At 47.8% G+C, this 15,358-nt stretch overlaps 1 protein-coding gene across 2 annotated transcripts in view; it reads right to left on the bottom strand.

Moving 5' to 3' along the window:
• The window catches only part of TP73 (tumor protein p73), a 78,821-nt gene extending 64,360 nt beyond the window's left edge, over positions 1-14,461 (bottom strand). The window contains exons 1-3 of one of the 2 annotated variants that reach the window (XM_083452144.1): positions 14,360-14,461; positions 7,148-7,243; positions 5,097-5,220 (exon numbers count right to left, since the gene is read on the bottom strand). In XM_083452144.1, the coding sequence (XP_083308270.1) occupies positions 5,097-5,220; positions 7,148-7,206 (183 nt within the window). In that variant the 5' untranslated portion in view covers positions 7,207-7,243; positions 14,360-14,461. Of the gene's footprint in view, positions 1-5,096; positions 5,221-7,147; positions 7,244-14,359 lie in introns of those variants that run through there. The other variant, XM_083452146.1, reaches the window with a different exon arrangement.
• Positions 14,462-15,358: the final 897 nt, after the last annotated feature.

Here is a 15,358-nt window from a genome sequence, read left to right as displayed (position 1 = left end):
AACACTGCTCTATATGCACATGAAAGGGTTTCAGCAGGTAATGGGACCCCAACAGAAAGCCCTCTCACTGAATCCCTGGAGAACTCCTGCCAGTCTCTGTAGACAATGCTACTCCACCTAGGCATGTCTACTCAGCAATGAGTTCATAGGGGCTGACCCCCTAAGCAAGTGTGCATAGGGGGAAGGGCCACAACTCAGTGGTAGAACATCTGCTTTGCATGCAGAAGGTTCCAGATCCAATCCCCAGCACCTCCAGGTAGAGCTGGGAGAGATCCTATATGAATAATAATAATAATAATAATAATAATAATAATAATAATAATAATTTATATCCCGCCCTCCCCAGCCGAAGCCGGGCTCAGGGCGGCTAACAACAATCAAATAATCCAACATTCTAAAAGCATTTCATTATGAAAATTAATTAAAATCAAATTGATGGCAACCGTTAAGCAAAATTCTGTGCAGATTGCCAGAGGAGGGAGTCAGGCTGTGCCCTGACCAAAGGCCTGGTGGAACAGCTCTGTCTTGCAGGCCCTGCGGAAAGATGTCAGGTCCCGCAGCGCCCTAGTCTCTTGTGACAGAGCGTTCCACCAGATTGGAGCCGCAGCTGAGAAAGCCCTGGCTCTAGTTGAGGCCAGCCTAACCTCTCTGAGGCCTGGGACCTTCAGGATGTTTTTATTTGCAGACCGTAGGTTCCTCTGTGGGGCATACCAGGAGAGGAGGGTCCTAGGCCGTATAGGGCTTTAAAGGTTAAAACCAGCACCTTAAACCTGATCCTGTACTCCACTGGGAGCCAGTGCAGCTGGTATAGTACTGGATGAATGTGATCTTGCAGCGAAGACTCCATAAGGAGTCTCGCAGCGGCATTCTGCACCCACTGGAGTTTCTGGGTCAGTCTCAAGGGCAGCCCCACGTAGAGCGAGTTACAATAGTCCAGTCTGGAGGTGACTGTCACGTGGATCACAGTGGCTAGGTCAGGGTGAGAGAGATAAGGAGCCAACTGCTTAGCTTGGCGGAGATGAAAAAATGCCACCTTTGTTATAGCTGTAATCTGTGCCTCCATAGAGAGGGAGGTATCAAAGATTACACCCAAACTCTTAACGGACGGTGCTGGCACTAATTGCACCCCCACAAGAGATGGGATTTGCCCCCTCAATCCCATATCATCCCGTCCCAGCCAGAGGACCTCTGTCTTCGAAGGATTTAACTTCAACGGGCTCCCACGTAACCATCCAGCCACAGCTTCCAGACATCTGGTCAGTGTGTCTGGGGCCGAGTCAGACCCTGAAGAGTTGTTGCCAGCCAGTGTAGGCAATAGTGAAATGGACTAATGGTCTGTCTCACCAACCTGTGCTGCTGTGTCTTCAGGGAACGTTTGTAGCTCAGCAGTAGAGCACCTGCATTTTGTGTGGAAGGTTCAGTCCACAGCATCTATAGGCAGGGCTGGTGAGAAAGCCCTGCCTGAAACCCTGCGACTCAGGGCTTATCATCTCCTCTGTTTGTCCCCTGCTTTCTCCAGGGAAAACATGAGGTTTAGTGCCAAATCAGAACAAACAGCAACCAGGTTCCCTGCAGAATGCAGTTTTGCTCCAATTTAAGGCTAAAGAGTAGGTTTTCTGAGGCAAAGGCAAAACCACTCGGACTCATGCCTAGAAAGCACGAGACAAGCAGGAATCTGCTCAGACCCTGCTTCCTAGGCATGGAACAAGCAGAAGTGTGGATGATCCCTCTAGGCAGACAATACTGAGCCAGGTGGACTAATGGTCTGAGTCAGTATAAGGCTCCTTCCTGTATTCCTAGAACTGCAGCATCAGTATCACCGCAGGAAAACATTTTCACAGTTCCTTGCGGCATACCTCTATACCAGCATGAATTAGAGCCTCTGCTTTTGTGCTGTTGACGTGCTCCACCTACTGCAAGAATGTTTGCCTTCCACTTGTCCAGTCAAGCAACAGAAGCTTTAAACCTGGATAGCACAGTGGGTTAGAGCGTGGTACTGATAAACACCAAGGTTGCGGGTTCAATCCCTGGCTGCATATTCCTGCTTTGCAGGGGGTTGAAGTAGATGATCCTCAGGGTCCCTTCCTGGTTTACAATTCTATGATTCACATTCCTACACCTGAGAGACGTTTGGCTGTTCAGCTGAGGTGGATGAATTTATTTTTTTTAAAAAAAAAGGAGGAGGAAGAGGAGGAGGAGGAGGAGGAGGAGGAAGGAAGGAAGGAAGCTGGTCTTCCCTCTTGGGACTCTTGCTTCATATCCTCCCCCCACCCCAGCAGTCATGGGCCCAACCATGATAAGAGAATAGGGAGGGAAAGGAGAGGGAAGCAACAGTGGCTTCAGCTTTGGTTTTGAAACTCTGGCAACTGGTGCCCACTGGGGCTAGTGGGGCAGGAGGCAGGAGCCAGCAGTAGGTGGCGCCAGAACCAATGACAGGCAGAGCCAGCTGATTCTGGGTTGGTCCCCACCACTCCTCCTTGCTGAAGTTCTACAAGGGCAACACAGAGACGAAGGAAGAGGAAGCAGCGGGCAGTGCTACTCCCCTGACTGGGTGTAAACAGCGTGGCAGGCAAAGGGTGCACTGATATTGGTAGGGCAGTGTGCCACATTGGCCCTAATGGAGTAGCCTCCACCACTGTCTCCCAGAGAGAAGCCTTGAGGGATCCGTGGAAGGTTACCAGAGGTACCTCTGTGTGAAGAGGATGGCACACAACTCCATGGTAAATCACTCCTTTTTGAATGCAGAGGGTCCTTGATTTGATCCAGCATGTAAAGGAGTGCTGTGCCAAAATCTTCTCCTGCATTCCCCCCCCCCCAATTTTCCCATCCAATAACATGAAAGGAAATTGCATTTGCAAAATATTGAAAGGGGAGATGAAAATTTCAGAGAAATTCTCGGGTTGTTTGTTTGCTTGTTTGTTTGCCATGCGTACCTTTTGAGGGGGCCAAGGGAGCGGTCTGTGAACGTCCTTGCTTTTATTCTACACATCATCTCATCAGTGGCCTGCAGCCTTCCTGGGTGCCCATGTTCCAATCAAAGCCCAGGGAAAGCCATTGTGAGTGACTCATCCCATAGCTCTTTCTCAAAGAGCTATGGGGCAGAGGGGGGAACTGGGCAGGAGGCTGCAGAGCCTGGAGAAATGTTTACTGGGGAAGAAAGTAACATCAACCACCTGTGACCCCCTTGCAGCAATAAAGTGAGCTCCAACCCTTGCATTGAGAGAAATCCTACAGAAATTCTAAAATGCCTTGAGAATGAGGCAGAAAATCTGAAGCTTCATTTGCGAGGAAAGCAAGCTTTTGAGAAATTGGAGGACACATTTCAGCACACTGATAGTGTACTGAGAGTGTCGGGGGTGGGGGACCAGTTTCAAATCTCTGCTCACTTGTGAAGTTTACTGGAGGACCTTGGATCAGTCTCCCAGCCTGACCTACTTCACAAGGCTGTTGTGTGGGTAAAGTCAAGGGGCTTGAGTTCACTATCTGATGGGAAAGACATCTGCCTGAGATTCTGGAGAGCTGCTGCCAATTTGAGGAGACAAAAGGTGGCCCAATGGTCTGATTTAAGCAAAAGCAACTCTGGAAGATGGAGCATAGCTCAATGGTAGAGCATCTGCTTTGCATCCAGAAGGTCTTAGGTCAAGCCCTAGAATCTCCAGTAAAAGGATCAGTTAGAGTAGACAAGACCTCCAGGGGTGTTTCAGAGAATAGCATTGGGAAACCTCATGGCTCAGCCTCATGGGAACTGATCTGTGAGCACCACCTCCCCATAAAGTTGAACCTTCTCTCCCATTCTATTGAACAACCTCACAGATCCATTGGGACCAGTCCTCAAGAGATCTGAAGCAAAGCATCATCAATATCTATCTCTGTGTGTTATCTGGATCAGGAGAGAGAGTACAGACAAGAAACCAGTGTCTGGAGGGGGTCATGGGATGGATGTGGACCAACAAAGGGTAAAGAAGAAGAAGAAGAAGAAGAAGAAGAAGAAGAAGAAGAAGAAGAAGAAGAGAAAGAAGAAGAAGAAGAAGAAGAAGAAGAAGAAGAGAAAGAAGAAGAAGAAGAAGAGAAAGAAGAAGAAGAAGAAGAAGAAGAAGAAGAAGAAGAAGAAGAGAAAGAAGAAGAAGAAGAAGAAGAGAAAGAAGAAGAAGAAGAAGAAGAAGAAGAAGAAGAAGAAGAAGAAGAAGAGAAAGAAGAAGAAGAAGAAGAGAAAGAAGAAGAAGAAGAAGAAGAAGAGAAAGAAGAAGAAGAAGAAGAAGAAGAAGAAGAAGAAGAAGAAGAAGAAGAAGAAGAAGAAGAAGAAGAAGAAGAACTGGCTGCTCTTTTGCTCCCCTGCTGTGATGCCATGATGACAAAAGTGGTCCCCAAAATTGTTTCCTTCTCTCTCTATATATATGTATCATAGGTAGTTTAAGAGTGTGATTAACAAAAATAAGGTTTATTGTGAGGAAATCACATCACAAAATTCACACAAAATTCAAAGTTTTAATCAAAGGATGTAGTGTTAAAGCAGCAATCTACTGGATTGGGGCAACTTTGGAAAAGCTCACCTCCTCCTTTGCTGGAGAATTTAGCTGGTGCAAATGCTTCCTGAGGCCTAATCTCTGCAGGACAAGTTGTTAGAGTTTTGAAATGATAGGACAGACAGTACAATTTCTGACTAGGAGTGGGAAATCTCTCTCTGTGTGTGTGTGTGTGTGTGTGTGTGTGTGTGTGTAGTAGTAGTAGTAGTAGCAGAAGGAGGCTGTTCCATTAGGGCCAAAGGGGCCCTATGAACTCCGCTGGTTTCCAGCTGCATTGCCTTCTTACTTACAGTCTAGGAGGTGGCACTGCCTATCAGCTTCCACTTCCTTAGTCTCAGTGTTGCCTCATACAGAACTCAGTAGAGAGGAAGATGGAGACAAAACTGGGATCAGTTGGCCCTGGCTACCCTTGGCTCTGGCGCCACCTACTGTTCATCTCCCTACCTTCTGCCCTACCAGTCCAGACACCAGTGCTTGAAGTCTGACGTGTCCCTTGAACCAACCCATCACCATGTCATTCCTCTACAGCCTCAACTGAGTCAACAAAGCCTTCACTTTCTTGCCATCTCTTACCATTACGGAGTCATTCATGCTTCTCATCTGGAAGACATCCATGGTGACCTCTGTGCGGTTAGAAGCTTCACTGCTCCCTGCATGCCCCGACTGGGGAAGGTCAAAATAAGTGCTGTCAGGTTCCCTGGTGGAAAGGAAACAAGAAGGCTTCAGTGCATCTGGTCTGGTCTTCACTGAATGCAGCCTCACCTTGCACTTCGACTCATTCATTCATTCATTCATTCATATTTAGCAAGGTATATATACCAGCTTAATCCCCACCCCAAAATCTTCAATGGTGCAATCAAAATTCAAGATTCCCTGGGATGAGAGAGTATGGGTTTAGAGGATCTTGCATTTTCACAACTGATTTGGAGCTACACTAGAGTAAGTTCCCCACCCTCAGCTCAGTCAGTAAGTCCCACATCCTATTGCTTGGATTGCTTGGTACATGGCAGGCTTGCAATATAAGACACTCATTAAAATTACCAATAAAATCAGGTGTTAGCTGGGCTGCTTTTTGCAAAATACAGCCAGCAGTTTAAATATATACATAATGAAATAAATTTGCAAATTTAATAGCATGTCAAATTTACCTGTCTGGGGCACAGAAAACAGTACAGTGAAGGCACTTACTTAATATCAATGGGCAGTGTGTTCCAAATAAGAAGTGCTGCCACACTGAAGGACTGATTCCTTGCAAGCATAGAGCAGGCATTATGTGGTGCTCTTTGCCTGCAGAAGATCCAATCCCTGGAATCTCTAGGTAGGTCTGGGAGATAGATCCCTGCCTGCAACTCTGGAGAGCTGATGCCAGTCCATATAGGCAGACAATATTAAGCTTGTAAGACCAATAGCCTGACTCCGAAGAAGGCTGCTTCCTATGTCCCTGTGATATACATCGTTTTGAATGCATGCATTTAAAAATTGCCTTTCGAAACTGTGCATCTCTGCAAACTAATTTCATCTGGAATACAAATGCATGCATGTTGGTTGTTGCATGGCTGTTATTGAAGTTGTAAATTACCCTGTGGGTTGTTGTTTGTTTGTTTGTTTTAAGAAAGCCATTCATTATGGTCCCAGAATCCTGATGGCATAGATCAACCTCCACCTGTCTAGAGCACTCCAGATTGGTGAAGGCTGAAATATTGGAGAAGAGATGATAGAGATGATGGGGGAAACTGTTCAGACAGAGCCAGGCCTGGTAAGAGCCCTGAAAACACCAACCCTGCATTGTCAACTCCCACTGGACAGGGCTCTGACTCTGAGGACAAGTCCCCTTTGGAACTGCCCACAGTGGAGGGAGGGCACTTTGCTATTACCACTCTGCGGCCTGAAGCAGCAGTGGTGGTTCCCCAGCCCTGCTGGTGCCAATGCCTCAGATAGGAGTTGTCTCTGTAAGAGCCCACAGTTCCTTTCCTTCTGCTAAAATTAGACTTGAAGGCAGCACTTTGCTGCAGCCAGTTGAACAGAGTCTGTGCACCTGTTGCCTTCAACAGTTTCTTTTATTTGCAGATGGGCCCATGGCCCCCAGAAAGGTTGGCAACCTCTGGCTTAAATAGGGCATGACCTCTTTAAGTGCAGCAGTTCCCCCCAGAGGGGGTGGAGCTAGATGGCTGCAATATTATTTAAACCCCCCAGGTGGCTCTGCACCTTTGCTGGAGCTGCATCCTTAGCTGGTGGTATCTGTGCTTCAAGGAGCTGGCCAGGGTCCTGAACGCCTGTCCTGTTACTGAGTCATGCCAGCTCCTCTATGGGGTCCTGGCCAAAAGCACAGGTTATTGTAATGATAATGTCGGTGCAGGTTGATGTTACCTGCTTGACAATGGGGGGAAAATAAGCCCTTTCTACTATCTGCATCAGCTAGGTGAAGCTCCTAAATCCAGCTATGGCATCAAAAAAGCAATACATGTGGGGTCTCCTGTTTGCCTGCAGGGGGAGCGAAAATTAGCCAAAATTGTGCATGGAAAGTCACTCAGGGCAACAAGGACATTACTGTAAGCTCTTTGGGGCAGGGGCTCATCACTGCAAAGCTCCGTTCACCTAGATGGTGGCATACAGGTGATACTTACAGGGTGCTCCAAAGGTGCTCGAATGTGGTGCCTTCGTCTGCTGGGGAAGACTCAGACATCTTCACAGCAGGGGTCTCTGATGAAGGATAGATGGCCCTAAAGGGGAGAAAGGGAATAGGAAATCAGCTTAGCAAGCTCTGAGGTATGTTATTTATAAGGTAAAGGTAAAGGTACCCCTGCCCGTACGGGCCAGTCTTGACAGACTCTAGGGTTGTGCGCCCATCTCACTCAAAGAGGCCGAGGGCCAGTGCTGTCCGAAGACACTTCTGGGTCACATGGCCAGCGTGACATCACTGCTCTGGCGAGCCAGAGCCGCACACGGAAACGCCGTTTACCTTCCCGCTAGTAAGTGGTCCCTATTTATCTACTTGCACCCAAGAGTGCTTTCGAACTGCTAGGTTGGCAGGCGCTGGGACCGAAAGACGGGAGCGCATCCCGCCGCGGGGATTCGAACCACCGACCTTTCGATCGGCAAGCCCTAGGCACTGAGGCTTTAACCCACAGCGCCACCCACGTCCATGTTATTTATAGAAGTGTTCATATACTGCTGCGTCATAAAATAAGGCGGTGTACCATGTTAAAACACAAAGTGCCTTAAAAATAAAATAAAATAGAAGTGCAGGTATTTATAAGGTGCTTTTGAACAACCATAGATATTTGACTGTGAAGCTAGATCGAGGTTGGGAAATTTCCAGCCTTCAAACCAGATTAGGTCTACCAAACCTCGGCATTTGGCCCTCAAGGCCATTTCAGGTAAGCCACAGCCATCTGCCCAATGCCTGATATGTCATAGAAGAAGTTAGGTATCATGCAGGGGAGGAGCCATAGTTCAGTGGCAGAGCATCTCAGGGCTAGGAATGTCCCACTGCCAGACAGTGTAGATAATGCTGAACTAGATGGACTGGCTCTGTAGCTTTCTCTCTTCCTATGTACAGGTAAAAGTCCTGGTTCAGCCAAAACTGGTAGGACAAGCACCACCAATCAGCTGATCGGCACCTGAAAAGCCCTTTGCAAGACCCCCCAATAAGCTGATTGCTGAATCCTGTGGAGTGCATTTGCCTACATAGTTTGGTGTTAAACCATGTAGGCAAAAAGGGTCAACCAGGTATCACTGTGATGCACCACTCAGCTGTCAAATTTGGTTTACATGCAGGGGTGGGGAGGATAACAATCTGGCTTACCGCCTCACTCTGCCCCAGGCTGCGCTACAATGCTTTGCTACTACATCTGAGGCCAGGTTCCAGTTCTGCCTAGAGCTGAAATGGCAACAATTCAATGTAATGAGTTCTACAGGGCTTTTGTTTCCAAGCACAAAGCCGCAGAGGAGATGAGTGCTAGATCCCCAAGCTCTTGGAACCAGGGGACCAGCCAGGGGATTAAGGAAAGAATCAACCTGCACACAAGTTAGGTTGGAGGCTCTGGTGTTCCTCTATATAAAAATAAAACATAATTAATTAGCCCTGCCACCAGCTTTATGGACAGCTGCTCTTTTTGCTTTCCACATTGGGGTCACAGGTAGAAGTTCAGCAGGTATAGAGTCTCCCCCGCACACCATCATGTCCTCCCCATTTCAGCCTGTTATTTGGCTGTCAAAGGTAAACAGCTTCTGGCATTCTTTTTTTAAAAAAGGCATCAGGCCTATAATTAATTGCCGATTTACTTAGAATCATAGAATTTCAGAATTGGTGGGACCCCAAGGGTCTTCTAGTCCAACACCCTGCAATGCAGGTATATGCAGGTATCCCCATCTCATCTCAATGGATTGGGGTGGGCAGCTAGTTCACACTGGCTCCTACCCCAGAGGGGCTGCTGGTTGTTTTCTGGGTTTCTTGAGCTTGTGGCTCTTGACCTATCAGTTGTGTTTTCTAAACCTTGTTAGGAACATAGCAAGCTGCCTTAAAGCGAGTCAGAACCATTAGTCCATCTAGCTCTGTACTGTCTACACTGACTGGCAGCAGCAGGGAGTCTCTCCCAGTCCTACCTGGAGGTGCTGGAGATTGAACCTGGGACCTTCTTGCATGCAAAGCAGGTGCTATGGCCCTTCCTCAAGAAACAAGAAGCTGCCTTGTGCTGCCATGGTCCTATTGGTCAATCTAGCTCAGTATCACCTCCTTCACTAACAGATAGCAGCTCTTCTGGGTTTCAGACAGTGAATGTTCCCAGCCCTACCTGGACATGTCAGGCATTCAAACCTGGGGAAACAGATTCCTGGGAAAGCAGGTTCTACATGCAAAATAGATGCTTTATCCCTAATCTGTGCCCCTTCCCTGTTATCCATTTCTGAGGACTCTTACATCTACTGAACAACTTATTGAGCAAAACTGTTAAGAGAAGCCATAATTGCCATGATGCAACAAAAATGGAAAACCCCAAACGAACTGGAAGTAGGAGCAAAAAGGGGGGGGGGGAGCCAGGAAGGTATTAATCCACCACATTTCAAGTTCTAGTGGGTCTTCTTTGTTGAAATTTGGGGAAAGATACAACATTTACAGCTGCTGCTGCTTTGAATTAATAAATACCATATTTTTCGCTCTATAGGACACACCAGACCACAAGACGCACCTAGTTTTTAGAGGAGGAAAACAAGGGGGGGGGAATTCTGAATCTCAGAAGCCAGAACAGTAAGAGGGATCGCTGCGCAGTGAAAGCAGCAATCCCTCTTGTTGTTCTGGCCTCTGGGATAGCTGCGCAGCCTGCATTCGCTCCATAAGACGCATACACATTTCCCCTTACTTTTTAGGAGGGAAAAAGTGAGTCTTATAGAGCAAAAAATACGGTATCTCTTTTGTCCCCTTGCTTTTTGTTCCTAATTGCCATGTGCCTGGATGATGTTCCCCTTCTTCAGGTGGATTCTGAATCCCATGGGGAAGGGCAGGCAGTGACTGGCCACCTCTCCCAGAAAGCCAGGCTCTGTGAAGGTCCCACTTAGCAATTTCTCTGAGCCCGGACATGGCAAGGAGGTCAAGGGGGGAAAGCCAGTAACAGGACATGAGTTGGGCCAAGTCTTGGGGGCCTTGGCAAGGGATCAGCCTGGCTGACTCCTGGTGCTAGCCTTGACATGGACAGCCATGCAGGTGACATCAGCCTCCTTGGGACACTCCATAAATAAGCTTTTGGTGAGGCAGCTGCAGCCACCACCTGAAGTTTCCAGGATGCTTCTGGACCCTGAAAATGACCAAAGGGCTGGAGCAACACACCTGCAAGAAAAGGTTGTGATGTACGGGGATTTTTAGTTTAGGAAACAAACATAAGAAGAGCCTGCTGGATTAGGCCCATGGCCTGCCTACTCTAGCATCCTGTTCCCACAGTGGCCACACAGATGCCTGTGGGAAACTTGCAAGCAGGATATGAGTGCAAGAGCGCTCTCCCCACCTGTGGTTTCCAGCAACTGGTATTCAGAAGCATTACTGGCTCTGAACATGGAGGCGGAGCATAACTGTCATGGTTATTGATGATGGTGATTTTATTTATACCCCGCCCATCTGGCTGGGTTTCCCCAGCCACTCTGGGTACCTCACAGCATGTTTCAGAACATACTAAAACATCAACCATTAAAAATTTCATTAAAAACTCCAATACAGGGCTGCCTTCAGATGTCTTCTAAAAGTCAGGTGGGTGGTGGTTTATTTCCTTGACATCTGAAGGGATGGTGTTCCACAGGGAGGGTGCCACAACCGAGAAGGCCCTCTGCCTGGTTCCCTGTAACCTCACTTCTCGCAGGGAGGGAACCAGCAGAAGACCCTCGGAGGAGGACCTCAGTGTCTGGGTTGAACAATGGAGGAGGAGACGCTCCTTCAGGTATACTGGGCCGAGGTCATTTAGGGCTTTAAAGGTCAGCACCAACACTTTGAATTGTGCTTGGAAATGCACTGGGAGCCAATAAGGATCCTTTAGGACCTGTGTTATATGGTCCTGGTGGCCGCTCCCAGTCACCAGTCCTTGATTTTGTCCAGTGCTCTTTTAAAGCCAGCCTAATTGGTGGCCACTACTGTCTCCTGTGGGAGGGAGTTCCAAAGTTGAAAAGTGTGTTGCATAAAAAAGCACTTCCTTTTATCTGTGTGTGCTGAACCTTGCAGCTTCATGGGATGTCCATGAGTTCTAACATTACAAGAGAGAGAGGACAATTTTTTTTCCATTCTCCAAACTAAAAAGTCCCAAAAGCTGCAACCTTTCCTCATAGAGGTGTCACAGTGGATGAGTTTAAGTGGACCTGCATATATGAAACTTTGGTGACTTGTAGGGAAACTGGATAGGGTTTTTCTCCTGAGGTTGTCATAAGAATCTGGTTCTCAACCACAGCCAACCAGCAACCTCTGGGAAATCCAATCGCAGGACCAGAGAGCAGCCATGCTTTCCCCTTTTGCAATTCCCCAGCAACTGGCTTGCTCTAGCAAGACTTTTCTCATGTTCAGAGGCATTCTCGAGAAATTAAGGTGGCAGAGTCTTCAGCCACCTTGCCCAGCCCTTTCAGAGTTCTGGGCTGTTTGCTGCTGTTGTGCTCCACTGCCTGCTCAGTTGTCCCAATGCTGCTGCCCTCTACTAAGAACTGCTCAGGGCCCCTTCAAACCAGACACCAGCCCTGCTCTTTCTAGACAAACTCTTGCTGCCACACAGGAACACAGGAAGCTGCTCTCTCACTGTGCTGCAACCCTTTCTCAACGATAAGATTCCAGTTATCATGAATAGTTCTAAATGAATAGTTGTTTAAATAGAAAGCTACCGCAAAGGGATGTGGGTGGATGTGGGTGGCACTGTGGGTTAAACCACAGAGCCTAGGACTTGCCGATCAGAAGGTCGGCGGTTCGAATCCCCGCGACGGGGTGAGCTCCCGTTGCTCGGTCCCTGCTCCGGCCAACCTAGCAGTTCGAAAGCACGTCAAAGTGCAAGTAGATAAATAGGTACCACTCCAGTCGGAAGGTAAACGGTGTTTCTGTGTGCTGCTCTGGTTTGCCAGAAGCGGTTTAGTCATGCTGGCCACATGACCTGTACGCCGGCTCCCTCGGCCAATAAAGCAAGATGAGCACCGCAACCCCAGAGTCATCCGCGACTGGACCTAATGGTCGGGGGTCCCTTTACCTTTACCTTACCCCCCATACCAAGTAGTATTGTCTGTGTTAACAGGCAGTGGCTCTCCAAAAACGCAAGGAGTCCTATCTGGAGATGCAGGCAGGGGTCTATCCCAATCCTATCTGAAAATGCTGGTAATTGGACCTAGGTCCTTCTGCATGCAAAGCCACTGAGTGGCAAAGCCACTGAGCTACAGCCCTTCCATCGCTCTCCCCCCCCCCCCAATCCCTTGCTTTTAAATATGGTCTTTGGCTCATCCATTCAGTACTCCTTCCAAATTCTAAGAACATGTCGTTGATTTGACCCATGGGCCAAGTCAAAACCACAGATAAATATACCCTCTAAATAAATCATTGCGGGGGACAGGCTTCTGTGCAGGAGTGCAGGGGGGGGGGCAGAACTTCAGATAATTGCATACATGCTTTTCAATATGCCTCATTCCAAATCCTTACCTAGTTTGGAGCGAGGCATCACTTATTTTTAGTTTTGGATTGCTATTTTGTGCAAGCATGGTAAATCACAAAAGATGTATGCACACATGTAAAGACCAATGGATCTCAGGTTTCTTGGCTTGGAGGAACACATACACACGCAGAGAGAGAGAGAGAGAGAGAGAGAGAGAGAGAGAGAGAGAGAGGGAGGGAGATGGCTGGTGTTTTGTGCAAATCTGGTAGATTGAGAAACTTTTATTTAAAAAACAAACAAACAAAGGTTTGAGCTTACAGGTAAACAGATACCAGTGTGCATGCCCATAATGAGCTCAGGCAAGGCCAGCCCACCCATGAAGTGGCATGAAGTAGCTGCCTGAGACAACAGAACCCCCCCCCCCCGAAGGCAGCACCCTCATGGGTGCCTCCTGCCTGCATCCTGGGAATAGCTCTCCTGACAGATGATTTGGACTGGAGCCACAATGTGCAAATAAAGGATGAGATTGCCCCTACTACTAGGCCTGGGGTCTCCAATGTGGTTCGCCCAGCCCCCACTCACAGTACTCCAATGTTGTGAAATGTGGGTTTTTGTGGGGAGGAAGACCTGTTTGATTGGGATGTTGCCTGCTCATGGGTGGGGTGTGGGTATGTGGGTGTGTACCTGTAATCAGTGCTATTTCTCTAGAAAAAGATGTGTCAGAAATCACCAGAAACACCTCCCCTTGTTCTCTTACAATGGCAATGGTGCCCACCTGAGAGGTGCTGGAACTGAGTTTCTGTGAGTTTTGACTGGGGGGGGGGGGAACCATTCCCTGTGGTAATGTTTTGCTGGGTGCTGTCACCCTCTGTGCCCCCTACTTCCATTTTGTTCACATCAGCCCAAAGGAAAGGCTGCAGTCTGTCTTTCTCCATGACCAGCTGCTGAAGACACATTTATGGGACAGTGGACGCTCAGGTTGTGAACATGATCCGTGCGGGAGGCACGTTCACAACCTGTAGCGCTGTGTCTACGCATGCGTGGGTCACGATTCAGCACTTCTGTGCATGTGCAAAGCACGATTTAGCACTTCTGTGCATGCGCGAGCACCGAAACCTGGAAGTAACTCGTTTCGGTACTTCTGGGTTTGGCACAGTGCGCAACCCAAAAATGTGCAACCTGAAGCATCTGTAACCCGAGGTATGACTGTATTTCTATTTTTACAGTTAAAACTTTTTGGGCAGCCCCCATTAGTGGAAATTGCTTTGCTGAAATATGCTTATTAGAAGAAATTTGCACTAAAATGCTAATGAGGAGTTGTTGTTTTTAATTGCAAATTGCTGCAAAAACGTGGATAACTGAATTCAAGACTGGGGGAAATGAGAACCCCAGAGAACCAAAACTGAGCAGACCATTCCTATTGAAATTATAGAAACAGTTGAATGCAAACGCCGGCGAGCATCACTCTCTAGAGCCAAGTCATCCACACACAACTTTTGCCAACCGGTCATGTGTCTGCTGTAGCGCTAATGCCCCATCCAAAAATGCAGACCTATCTTTCCTGCCAGAGGGGGATTAGCCAGGGAAGCAAATCCTACCCCCTCTCCCTTACATCGCAGCCTGCAACACCAGGATCTGATTGTGACCATCAAATGTGTGCAAATCACACCTTCTTTTAAAAGCAAAAATAAATGCTTCTAGAGCAGAGCGAAGGAGGGGAAGGGGAATGTGTCCTCTTACCTGTTCGCAGCCCCCAGTAAGTTTGGGTTTCCCTCAAAGAGACAGAGAGAGAGAGAGGCCTAAAGGGTTGAGATTCTGAGTTATTTAACTGCACCCGCTAACAAAGTAGCGTCCCGGTCGCCTAGGTGATGACATTGGAGCTGTCGAAAGCTATGTGAAATGTGTGGCAAAGGCCCGCGCACTCCTTCCTGGAACGCCAAGTGAGGCGGGGAGGGGCTGTTCACTCCCCCAACTGTGTCCCTGCCTTGAGGAATTAGAGAGCAGGCCTTGAAGCGGAAACCCTAGACAACTTGCCTCACCTGGTCATCCAATTCTGTTTTTTTTTCTTTTCCTGCAAACTCTCCTGAAAGCATCCAACACCTTTTTGCAGATTCTGTGTAGGTATATGATCCTGCTTACACCTGGCTTTGTAACTCGGGGTGCCTCTCCCAGGCTATCCGTATTTTTGCAGAAGGGATTTAAAAAGGCATACCAGGGAAATTCAGGTTTACGCAGCAATCAAAGTGGATTAAAGCACTCTGTCGCCAAAGCCTCTTTGGAAAAGAAACAGACCTCCTTGTTTTGCATTTAGGAAACTGTTAGGAGAAAGTGCACCGACAAGCGCGAGATGAGCAAATGATTAATGGAATGACAGATTGCGTGAGCAAATTGTGATGAATGCTTATTGTCGGATAATATCTGAATGAGCAGACCTGAACGCCATCTAACCTCTGCGTAAGCTTTGCAGAAGCAATGTGGGATGAATGCTCAGTATATAGTTGTTCTGGAAGAGGCCACTGACTGTTAGGTTTCAGCTGACCTCCTGTATGTACATACTTAGGAGTCAGCTGGCTCAAACACAGCCCAATTTATTTCTGAGTAAAGGTTCAAATCACATTGTTATCCAATTACGGTAAGTGGTTGTCTTTGTTGGTTAAATAGTGTAGGCAAAATTCTGACAGCAGGCACCATCTTAGCCAGGAAGGAGGAACCTAGAATCACAGAACTGTAGAGTTAGAA

Source organism: Podarcis tiliguerta (assembly GCF_965153285.1).
Source record: "Podarcis tiliguerta genome assembly, chromosome: 8".
Lineage (NCBI taxonomy): Eukaryota > Metazoa > Chordata > Lepidosauria > Squamata > Lacertidae > Podarcis > Podarcis tiliguerta.
This window is presented reverse-complemented; position numbering and strand designations above follow the sequence as displayed.